At 44.3% G+C, this 12,626-nt stretch overlaps 1 protein-coding gene across 1 annotated transcript in view; it reads right to left on the reverse strand.

The window, feature by feature from the left end:
- Positions 1–25: 25 nt before the first annotated feature.
- Positions 26–12,626, reverse strand: part of LOC133411943 (ankyrin repeat domain-containing protein 33B-like) — a 14,094-nt gene continuing 1,493 nt past the window's right edge. Inside the window, exons 2-5 of the mRNA XM_061694811.1 lie at positions 7,690–7,819; positions 5,015–5,155; positions 4,757–4,920; positions 26–2,099 (exon numbers count right to left, since the gene is read on the reverse strand). Coding sequence (XP_061550795.1) covers positions 1,452–2,099; positions 4,757–4,920; positions 5,015–5,155; positions 7,690–7,819 — 1,083 coding nt within the window. The 3' untranslated portion in view covers positions 26–1,451. The remainder of the gene's footprint in view (positions 2,100–4,756; positions 4,921–5,014; positions 5,156–7,689; positions 7,820–12,626) is intronic.

Below are 12,626 nucleotides of genomic sequence, written 5' to 3' on the forward strand. Positions count from 1 at the left end.
TGTCATCGTTTTTTTCCCCCCAATGCTGATGTGTTGGTGTGTACACACTATTTGGCACTCCCCTGTCTAATGACACCTTATTACATCGTAATGATGACTCAAAGATGTGACATCCACACATTGTTTGTAGGATAAGTGACATCACAGGCAGTCATGAGGTTTACTCCAGCGTTCACACGAGACACACAGTCAAAGTAAACATGAGACATACTCGAGCATTAAAAGCATATTGCCAGCTGCCACTATGTTAGTGAGAGCTACCTCAATGGCTGCCATATGTACAAAAAAAAAACAAAAAAAAAACAATTCAGTTGAATTTACCATTGTATGCAAGTTCACCATTGTATGCAGATGGCTCAGACTCTTGTTTTAAAATCAAAGCGCAATATAACCACCGTGCTATCAAAGTAAAGTAGTTGGTCAAGCGACGGAAATATCTTTTTTAAGTCAAATTGCAGCACAGTTAATTTACATGTGAAAATAATACTCGAAAATCATCTCGCCCTATTTTCATTGTCATGGCTGATTATGGTCATTTATTTGAATGACGATGGTAAATCAAGTTACATGTAAAAAAAAAAAAAATACACACATATATATATATATATATATATATATATATATATATATATATATTACGCATAGTCGAAACAGTTTTCAATTCATAATATAATGGAAGTTACCATGATCCTGCTAAATACATTTCCAGATGTGAAAAAGAATGAAGAAAATATATTGAATTAGTATCCCCACATATCAACCATACTTTGTCTTTTGCCACTTTGTGAAATTTATGTTGAAAACACAACCAGTACACGAAGTATCCAAACAAACTTTTAGTCTTATGCTACATTTCCAGTTAAAACAACTAGTCGACAAATAAAAAAATAATCAATAAGAAACTCAAACTGGAAAATTGGCCAGGGTATGAATAATTTCAGGTTCATGTCTGCATTTCACTAAGTCAGCATAGTTTATCAGATGGAGTAAGGAGCTTTTTATTTCCATTAAGTGCACAATGGCCACATTCAGTTTGAGACAACAGTACCCTATGAAATATCATTCAGCAATCAAGAACATGGTGTTTAGAGTTTAATCCATACGTATGGCCTGATTCATCGTATCGTAAGTGAGGCAGAAAAAGTATTGTGAATATGTTGAGTGAACAAATTAAGTAGAAACAAGGCAAAGAATCCAACGTCAGCCATCCTAGCAAGCAGAAGAGAAAAACTCACTTCGACAAGTTAATTGTCCAGTTCTCCCATAGTGTGAGGACTTCAAATGTGTTTACAGTACTTGGTGGTTGGAAATCCATTCATCCATCCGTTTTCCATACCGCTTATCCTGTTTCAGCTGGAGCCTATCGCAGCTGACTTCGGGCACAGTCTACATCCTTGACTGGTACACAGTCAGTCTCAGTGCACATACAGGATATAGACAACGATTCGTCCTCATGTTCGCCTTGTCGGTAGTAACAGTCTCTCCTCCTTCTTTCTCTCTACCCTCTTCATTTTGTAATCCCACTTTGGGATTTGGAGCTGATTATAGTTATTACTCCGTCTGAGTTTTTCTGGCTTAAAAGCAGGATCTGGGGCTTTGCATAGCCTCACTTTTGGTATCACAATGCCTGGTCGCACACTGCTCCTCCTCAGCAAATGAAGCGGTAGAAGACTCGCCCGCCTTATGGCCACTGTGGATGCAGCGGCCATGTCATTCAGTAGCTGAGGCTGGAGGCTGGCCCGCCGATCCCTTGCCTTGGGGATAAGGAGGACCCGTGAGTTCTGGAAAAATCTCTTGTAGTGGTTTAGCCTGTCTGGGCCAAGGTGCTTTAGCTCAGCCAACCGTTGTCTCCTGAGAATTTCCTGCACTGCGTAGCGTCGTTTCCCAATGCACGGAGGGCTTCCTGGGCACACAGTCCGACAGGCTGTAGCAACAAATGGACTGCTGAGACTAGTAGTGATCCGGACCATGTGCTCGAGAACACCGTCATCCACAGGGTTCACCTTGTTGTTAAGGTAAAATCTGTAAGGGCAACAGGACAGAAGGTCGATCGAACGCTTCCAGCAGGACTTGGGCTCTTCAGCCTGGGCAACCATATCCTACAGAAGATGAAGAATACAAAATAATATTGTTTAAAGGAAGAACGTTTTTTTTTTTTTTTTTTTTTTTAAATCCTTACACAAATGTCCTCTTAGGAGATAAAAAGCATAGCATGCTTTTGTTGGACGAGAACAGTTTTTAGGTTTAAACTCCACTATCTTAAGATACTACTCAATATGGTGGATAACTGGATAAAGAAAACTGTGGATAATGCTTGGCTACACTGTTCCTGTATAAAGTTTGCATGTTCTCCCCTCTGTCCCTTCTTGCATGGGATTTGTCTGAGTACTGCGGCTTCCTCGCACATTCCAAAAATACAGGTTAGGTTAACTGAAGACTAAATTGTCCTATAAAGGTGAATGTGAATGATTGTTTGTCTGCATGTGACCGATGACTGATTGGCAACCAATCCAGGATGTACAACCCCAATTCCAATGAAGTTGGGACGTTGTGTTAAACATAAATAAAAACAGAAAACAATGATTTGCAAATGATGTTCGACCTATATTTAATTGAATACCCTACAAAGACAATATATTTAATGTTCAAACTGATAAACGTGATTGTTTTTAGCAAATAATCATTAACCTAGAATTTTACGGCTGCAACATGTTCCAAAAAAGCTGGGACAGGGTCATGTTTACCATTGTGTTACATCACCTTTTCTTTTAACAACATTCAATAAACGTTTGGGAACTGAGGACAGTAATTGTTGAAGCTTTGTAGGTGGAATTCTTTCCCATTCTTGCTTGATGTACAGCTTCAGCTATTCAACAGTCCGGGGTCTCCGTTGTCGTAGTTTACGCTTCATAATGCACCATACATTTTCAATGGGAGACAGATCTGGACTGCAGGCAGACCAGTCTGGTACCCACACTCTTTCACTACGAAGCCACGCTGTTGTAACACATGCAGTATGTGGCTTGCCATTGTCTTGCTGAAATAAGCAGGGGCGTCCATGAAAAACACGTTGCTTGGATGCCAGCATATGTTTCTCCACAACCTGTATGTACCTTTCAGCATTAATGGTACCTTCACAGATGTGTAAGTTACCCATGCCATTGGCACTGACACAGCCCCATACCATCACAGATGCTGGCTTTTGAACTTTGCGTCCATAACAGTCCGGATGGTTCTTTCCCTCTTTGGCCCGGAGGACACGACGTCCACAATTTCCAAAAACAATTTGAAATGTGGACTCGTCGGACCACAGAACACTTTTCCACTTTGCATCAGTCCATCTTAGATGAGCTCGGGCCCAGAGAAGCCGGCGGCGTTTCTGGGTGTTGTTGATAAATGGCTTTTGCTTTGCATAGTAGAGTTTCACGTTGCACTTACGGATGTAGCGCCTAACTGTATTTACTGACATTGGTTTTCTGAAGTGTTGCTGAGCCCATGTGGTGATATCCTTTACACATTGATGTCAGTATTTGATGCAGTGCCACCTGAGGGATCGAAGGTCACGGGCATTCAATGTTAGTTTTCGGCCTTGCCACTTACATGCAGTGATTTCTCCAGATTCTCTGAACCTTTTGATGATATTATGGACCGTAGAAGATGAACTTTAACTGTTAAACTTAATCTGTTCGACTATTTTCTCACATACTTGTTCACAAAGAGGTGAACCTCGGCCCATCTTTGCTTGTGAATGACTGAGCAATTCAGGGAAGCTCCTTTTCTACCCAATCATGGCACCAACCTGTTCCCAATTAGCCTGTTCACCTGTGGGACGTTCCAAACAGGTGTTTGATGAGCATTCCTCAACCTTCTCAGTCTTTTTTGACACCTGTCCCAGCGTTTTTGGAACATGTTGCAGCCATAAAATTTAATGATTAAAGGTAATGATTATTTGCTAAAAACAATAAAGTTTATCAGTTTGAACATTAAATATCTTTGTAGTGTATTCAATTAAATATAGGTTGAACATCATTTGCAAATCATTGTATTCTGTTTTTATTTATGTTTAAAGCAACGTCCCAACTTCATTGGAATTGGGGTTTTATATATACACACACACACACCTATATATACACTAAATATTGGGGCAATCATTCTTATTATATTTTCAGAGGTTGAAGTGGACATAGTTAGAGATGTTCATATAAATTTTGGTGACAATTGCTCACAGTTGTTTCGACATTAAGCTATGTTAAGGTTTTTCGCTGTCGTGAGCATTTAGAGGAGTCGCCAAAAGGTCTCCAATGAAATTGAACCATTCAGTCCAGGAATGCGTCTGATTGAAAGTATGATATATATTCCATCCATCCATTTTCTGAGCCGCTTCTCCTCACTAGGGTCGCGGGCCTGCGGGAACCTATCCCAGCTATCATCGGGCAGGAGGCGGGGTACACCCTGAACTGGTTGCCAGCCAATCGCAGGGCACATCTCTGTCACAACAACAAACAACCATTTGCACCTACGGGAAATTTAGAGTTGTCAATTAAACTACCCTGCATAATTTTGGCATGTGGGAGGAAACCAGAGTGCCCGGAGAAAACCCACGCAGGTACGGGGAGAACATGTAAACTCCACACAGGCGGGACCCGGGATTGAACCCCGGTCCTCAGAACTGTAAGGCAGACGCTCTAACCAGTCATCTACCGTGCCGCCATGATCTATATTGTGTGTGGATATATAACATGTAAACAATGCTCACCTCAAGCAAGGGCCACTCCAGGTTGAAGGAGTCACAGAACTGCTCAGCACAGGGCTTCAACATTACCTGATACATCTGGTAGGCCGTCTCATAGCGACCAGTGAAGAGAGCCCACTCCCGTGGGGTTATCCTGCGACCATTGTCCCTGGCTTGCACGTCACCTCCTGGAAATATGACAAACTTGTATACTGCCTACATTGATTCTGCATGCATCTTAAAGAGGCATGTTTTTACATTGCAGTAGTACTCGTAGTTTACCAGCCAGCATGAGCGCTCTACACGTGTCGGCTCGACCCTGCATTGCGGCCTTCATTAAAGCTGTGAAACCGTGACAGTTCCTCCTCTCAAGATCCAGTCCAGGGAAGTAGTTTAGCAGGTAGTGAGAGATGAACACATGACCTGCACACAAGTTATGGTTATTGCTATGTAAGAGGGACAAAATATTACAAGTACAGTTGTATGTATTAATAACTACCACTAAAATCACAATTGTTGCCTTGTGACAGTGACAGAGATGCTATATTACTGCAAGGTATATGTCCCCTACCCACTCGTGTTGCTTTCAATTCACCAGTAATCAGAGTGCATTGACAAGCTAAATTGTGCTTACAAATAAAGGGTTTAGTTCGAAACCTGTGTGGACACATTTCACCATCAGTGATGGGTTGTAAACAAAGTATTCTTTTTTTTACTCAACTCACCTATGGTGTTGCTTTTATTTTGTCATGAATGGGGATCAATAACTGTTTTAATGAAGCAGAAAATAAGTAAGTCGCAGACCCCAGCAAGTCATTCATCATCGTGAGCAGATGAGAGGCCGAGGCAGAATGTCTGATACGCAGACTGCATCATTATGGAATCTCTTGCTTTGGTAAATGTGATTATTGAAAATGCAAGCACCACATAACATATCATGTCACATTCTTAAAGATGGGCACATTTAAAAGCCTCAGACTCAATCCCCTACAGTAAAGTGCTCCTCTATAAATAATGCATGAGTGAGGGAAGGAAAATTGTCATCTCAGAGATGAATGCACATGGAGTAATTCCTTCCTGGATTGAGAAATGCTGAAGGCATCAGTGATGTCATTTTTAAATTCTGTAAGTGCTTGTAAAATTTGTAAGAGTATGATGTGTTCCGCTGATAAGTTACTCTTTCAAAAGGTATGATTGATAATCATCACAAAAGCCATTTTGGAATATCAAATTGGAACAAGACTATGCCTGATAGTCCACTGAGAATTATGTTTTTGTAAAGTACACAGTACAGAGCAGATATAAAACATATACTGTACTGTATACTCTTTAGACACCAACAGCACTCTTTGTCTAAATGTACCTAAGAAAGTTTGTAAAGAACATTGATTGTTTTCATCTCCTCAGAATTCCTCAGAAAAACTTCTATTATGTTGGTCAACGTTAACTGGAACTGTACTTGGTTTAACTGTTCATAAAAGTCAAAAAGAAAAAGAAAAAAAAACTAGAAATTGTGGTGCATGTTGGCATTTGTTATTGATGACCACACTGGCAAGTAGCAGTTTGTGTGATCACCAGCATGGACTCGAATAAGAACGAGCCAGTAGATGGTACTTAAAGACCTTTAATGTGTAGCCGAAAGACAGGGCTCTCAAATATTGTAGTCAGCTAAGGCCTGGTACTCAAACAGATTTTTTAAATCTTAAAAGATTCTTTATCTGTGACAAACCCCACACATAAAGATGTAAAAAATCCGTGTATATGGTAAATGCAGCGGTGGAACGTTGGACGACTGGTTAGCACGCCTGCCTCACAGTTCTGAGGACCGGGGTTCAAATCCCGGCCCCGCCTGTGTGGAGTTTGCATGTTCTCCCCGTTTCTGTGTGGGTTTTCTCCAGGCACTCCGGTTTCCTCCCACATCCCAAAAACATGCGCGGTAGGTTGATTGAAGACCCTAAATTGCCCGTAGGTGTGAATGGGAGTGTGAATGGTTGTTTGTTTCTATGTGCCCTGCGATTGGCTGGCGACCTGTTCAGGGTGTTCAGGGTGTCTCTCGCCCGAAGATAGCTGGGATAGGCTCCAGCATGCCCACGACCCGCGTGAGGATAAGTGGTACAGAAAATGGATGGATGGTAAATGCAGTGTACTACTGTTGAAACTGGCTGTCAAACTATTGATTCATCCATCCATCCATTTTCTGAGCCGCTTCTCCTCACTAGGGTCGCGGGCGTGCTGGAGCCTATCCCAGCTATCATCGGGCAGGAGGCGGGGTACACCCTGAACTGGTTGCCAGCCAATCGCAGGGCACATACAAACAAACAACCATTCACACTCACATTCACACCTACGGGCAATTTAGAGTCTTCAATTTATGCATGTTTTTGGGATGTGGGAGGATACCGGAGTGCCCGGAGAAAATCCACGCAGGCACGGGGAGAACATGCAAACTCCACACAGGCGGGGCCGGGGATTGAACCCCGGTCTTCAGAACTGTGAGGCTGACGCTCTCACCAGTCGCCCACCGTGCCGCCACTATTGATTCAGTCTCAACTAATTTATAGTCGGAATAGTGGTTAGCACATATGCCTCACAGTTTAGAGGTTCTGCCTTCAAATCCAAAAACATAAATGTTGATCAACAAAATATATGTTGAAACGCCCATCCTGAGTCTGGACTCTTCCATTTGCAATCTGTCTGTGACAACATTTCCACTCTGATTGTATAATTCCTTTGTCCATATTTTCATCCTGATTTGCACCTAAATTTAAGGGGTTTTGCTCAGCATGTGCCACCCCTACACCAAGTTTCCTGAAAATCCGATGTGTAGTTTGTGTGTACTCCTATCACCGTGGACCCCTTGACTAAGGCAATGAATAGATAATGTTTCCTCACTGATGAATGAACAGAATTATCTTATTTTTCTAATCTTTTGTGTGATTATGAAGTGCTCTATTTACCTGCTTGCGCTGCTGTAATAAGAGCAGTGTTACCCTCATTATCCTGCCAGTTGACATCAATATAGGGACACTGAGCTAGGGCGATGACCACATCCACATAGCCGTAGTAACACGCCACAATTAGTGCAGACTGAAAAAGAAAGAGGAGTTAAGTTTTCACAATTTGCACAGAGTGGCATGCATGGAATCTGTAATGGAGAGCTGACTCATTTCTAAACAAAATGCTTATGGAAGTCTTTGAATGCTCACGTACTGTTCTAGGCACAAAACAATTAAACATAGCAGGTCAATTTGCTCTCAAATGAATATTTCTAAATTACACAATGCCGATCCAGAATGCTCTTTGACGTGACACTTTGTTAGCAAACACTTGAACACAGGGACAGCTACAGACAGTTACAACAAAAGCTGTTAAGTAAGTGACTGTTTGGACTGATAAAATTAAAAGGATTAGGCCTGCATTAGGAAAGATGCAAGCAAATGTTGAGCATTCTGCATCCAAGCTTGTCGGGGGAAAAAAGTATCAGAACAGACAAAGACATTTGAAAAGTTTCAAAAGTAACTCATACTAAAATATTCTATACAGGGGCTCCTGACATATGACATTTTGAGGTTACGAACAGTGAATAAGAAACTAGCTTGCGCAGCAGCGTAAGAATACCTCGTCACGCAATAAGCTTACTTAATGTCGTACTTACTGTTTTTCGTTGTTTTATATTCATGGCCTAGAAGTGTTTTCATACTAATATTTACTGTAATTACTAATTCACTACTTCATTATGGTCGATTAGTGATTGTGTATTTCATGGAATTAGAAATGCATTGCTTCCTCCAGGGTCAGAGACAAAACAACTCCTTGTATCGGACAATATGACTTGTTAGCATGGCGCTGATGCCCGTACATCGTTGCGAATGCAATTGCGCCAAAGATGTACAGTAAGATATGCACACTTTCTCATGTTATTAGATGAAAAGGACTGGTAGTGTTTACTATTTTTTAAAATCATAATTGATCTTTGTTCATTGGTCAGAGAGTAAAGTATTTAGCTATTATTACAACAAGTGAAGCAAAGGATCAGCTTCATGGGCATTCTCAAACATTTACATATCATATTTGTAGGGTCACACACTGATGATGGATAAGAAGGCCTGGCTCACTGTCTACTCGAAATCAACCCAAAGGTGTTCTATCGGTAGGGGGGTCTGACTCTGTGCAGGGCAGTCAAGTTCAGCCATAGCAAATTCCCTCATCCATGTCTTTGTGGCTTTTGCTTTGTGCACTGGTGCACAGAAATGTTGGAAGAGGAAGGTATAATCCAAACTGTTTGACTGTCCAAAATCTCTTGGTATGCTGAAGCATTCAGAGTTGCTGGACCTCAAGGGCAAATATTTTGGACATTTCCAACTTTGTGGGAACAGTTTGGAGATGAACCCTTCCTGTTCCAACATGACAAGGTTCATAAAGAGATGGATGAGAGAGTTTGATGTGGCTGAACTTGACTGGCCTGCACAATCCTGACCTTAACCCGAGAGAACACTCTTGGATGAATTAGAGTGGAGACTGAGAGCCAGGCCTTCTAGTCCAACATCAGCGTGTAACCTCACAAATGTGCTTCTGGAAAAATGGTCATAAATTCCCATTAATACACTCCTAAACCTTGTGAAAAACCCTCCCAAAAGAGTTTAAGATTTTATAACTACAGAGGGTGGACCAATGTCATATTCAACACTATGGATTAAGAATGGGATGTCACATAAATTCATATCTGAGTCGATGCAGGTGAGTGAATACTTTTGGCAATATAGTGTATTTAGCTTACTCTTCTTCTTGTGAGCCCACCACCTGTGGCAGGGACCATAGGGGTCAGGTGCAGTGTGAGCTGGGCGGTGGTCGAAGGCGGGGACCTTGGCGATCCGATCCCCGGCTACAGAAACTGGCTCCAGGGATGCAGAATGTCACCTCTCTGGCAGGTAAGGAGCCTGAGCTGGTGAGTGAGGTTGAGAAGTTCTGACTAGATATAGTCGGGCTCGCCTCCACACACGGCTTGGGCTCTGGTACCAGTCCTCTTGAGAGGTGTTGGACTCTCACTCTGGTGTCTCCCACGGTGAGAGGCGCCGAGTAGGAGTGGGTATACTTACTGCCCCCCGGCTCGGCGCCTGTACATTGGGGTTCACCCCGGTGGGAGAGAGGGTAGCCTCCCTCCACCTTCGGCTGGGGGGACGGATCCTGACTGTTGTTTGTGCCTATGCACCAAATAGCAGTACAGAGTACCCACCCTTTTTGGAGTCCTTGGAGGGGAGGGGAACCCCCCGATCAGACCCAAGTGGTGTTCTGTTATTGGACTTCTGTGCTTATCATGGATTGTCCATAATGAACACCATATTCAAGCATAAGGGTGTCCACACGTACACGTGGCACCAGGATACCCTAGGTCGCAGTTCGATGATCGACTTTATGGTCGTGTCATCGTACTTGCGGCCGCATGTCTTGGACACTCGGGTGAACAGAGGGGCGGAGCTGTCAACTGACCACCACCTGGGAAGATGCCGGTCCGACCTGGCATGCCCAAACGTATTGTGAGGGTCTGCTGGGAATGTCTGGCAGAATCCCCTGTCAGAAGGAATTTCGACTCCTGCCTTCGGCAGAACTTCACCCACTTTGAGTCCGAGCGGACCATGTTCTGCGCCTCCATTGCCGAGGCGGCTGACTGGAGCTGTGGCCGTAAGGTAGTCGGTGCCTGTCGTGGCAGCAATCCCCGAACCCGTTGGTGGACACCAGCGGTGAGGGATGCTGTCAAGCTGAAGAAGTAGTCCTATCGGGACTTTTTGGACTGTGGGACACCTGAGGCAGCTGATGGCCAAGCGGAATGCAGCTTCGGTGGTCGCTGAGGCAAAAACCCAGACGTGGGAGGAATTCGGTGAGGCCATGGAGAACGATTTCCGAACGGCTTTGAGGAAATTCTGGTCCACCATCCAGCGTCTCAGGAGGGGGAAGCAGTGCACCATCAACACTGTGTATAGTGAGGATGGGGCACTGCTGACCTCGACTCGGGACATTGTGAGTTGGTAAGGAGAATACTTCAAAGACGTCCTAAATTCCACCGACAAGCCTTCCCATGAGGAAGCAGAGTCTCTGGTATCTGAGGCGGGCTCTCCTATCTCTGGGGTTTAGGTCACCAAGGTGGTTAAAAAGCTCCTCGGTGGCAAGGCCCCAGGGGTGGATGAGATTCTCACGGAGTTCCTAAAGGCTCTGGATGTTGTGGGGCTGTCCTGGTTGAAACACCTCTGCAACATCGCACGGACATCGGGAACAGTGCCTCTGGATTGTCAGACTGGGGTGGTGGTACCCCTTCTTAAAAAGGGGGGCCGGAGGGTGTGTTCCAACTACAGGGGGATCATACTCCTCAGCCTTCCTGGTAAGGTCTATTCAGGGGTGCTGGAGAGGAGGGTCCGTCGGGAAGTAAAATCTCAGATTCAGGAGGAGCAGTGTGGTTTTCGTCCTGGCTGTGGAACAGTTCTACACCCTCGGCCGGGTCCTCGAGGGTGCATGGGAGTCCGCCCAACCAGTCAACATGCGTTTTGTGGACTTGGAGAAGGCATTTGACCGTGTCCCTCGGGGAGTCCTGTGGGGGGTGCTGTTCGTTCCCTGTACGACCAGTGTCAGAGTTTGGTCCGCATTGCCGGGAGTAAGTTGGACTAGTTTCCGGTGAGGGTTGCACTCTGCCAAGGCTGCCCTTTGTCACAGATTCCCGACGTAACTTTTATGGACAGAATTTCTAGGCACAGCTGAGGCATAGAGGGGGTCCGGTTTAGTGGCCTCAGTATTGCATCTCTGCTTCTTGCAGATGATGTGGTTCTGTTGCCTTCATCAAGCAGTGATCTCCAACTCTCACTGGAGCAGTTCGCAGTCAAGTGCCCTCTCCAGGTCGGGGATGAGATCCTCCTCCAAGTGGAGGAGTTCAAATATCTTGGGGTCTTGTTCACGAGTGAGGGAAGAATGGAACGGGAGATCGACAGCCGGATCAGTGCAGTGTCTGCAGTGATGCAGACTTTGTATCGGTCCGTTGTGGTGAAGAAGGACCTAAGCCGAAAGGCGAAGCTCTCTATTTACCAGTCGATCTACATTCCCACCCTCACCTATGGTCACGAGCTGTGGGTCGTGACCGAAAGAACAAGATCCCGGATACAAGCGGCCGAAATGGGTTGCCTCCGCAAGGTATCCAGGCTCTCCCTTAGAGATAGGGTGAGAAGCTGGGTCATCCTCCGCATTGAGAGGAGCCAGATGAGGTGGCTCAGGCATCTGTTTAGGATGCCTCCTGGACGCCTCCCTAGTGAGGTGTTCCGGCCACGTCCCACTGGGAGGAGATCCCGGGGACGACCGAGGACATGCTGGAGAGACTATGTCTGTCGGCATGCCTGGGAACGCCTCGGGATCCCCTCAGAAGAGATACAGGAAATGGCTGGGGAGATAGAAGTCTGGGCTTCCCTGCTAAAGCTACTGCCCCTGCGACCCGACGTCAGATAAGCGGAAGAAAATGGATGGATGGATGGATAGCTTACTCTTTACATAGCATGATGGCTTTAAACTAAATTATGGGTTTACATACTGTATGAACGGTGGGCTTTATTAGATTTGGTTAAGGTCTCACCACGATCTGAAAAGCAAGTGCGTCAATCACGGGAAATCTTTCAAGTCTTCATTAATACCAAGAAAGAATGTTAAGATGACCTTGGAAGTTCCACTGAACTTTGGAATAATTTCAATAACTACATTTACTAATGATGCCAATATTTTTCTTTCCACTTATCAATTTCAATGATAACAATTATACTATTGTGCATAATTCCATCCATTATTATTTTCAGATCTCTCTGCTATATCAGTATGTTACCTTTACTCAGGGATCAGGTCAATGACTAAGCAAGCCTTTTAAAAG

Source organism: Phycodurus eques, chromosome 13 (genome assembly GCF_024500275.1).
Source record: "Phycodurus eques isolate BA_2022a chromosome 13, UOR_Pequ_1.1, whole genome shotgun sequence".
NCBI classification, from domain to species: Eukaryota; Metazoa; Chordata; class Actinopteri; order Syngnathiformes; family Syngnathidae; genus Phycodurus; species Phycodurus eques.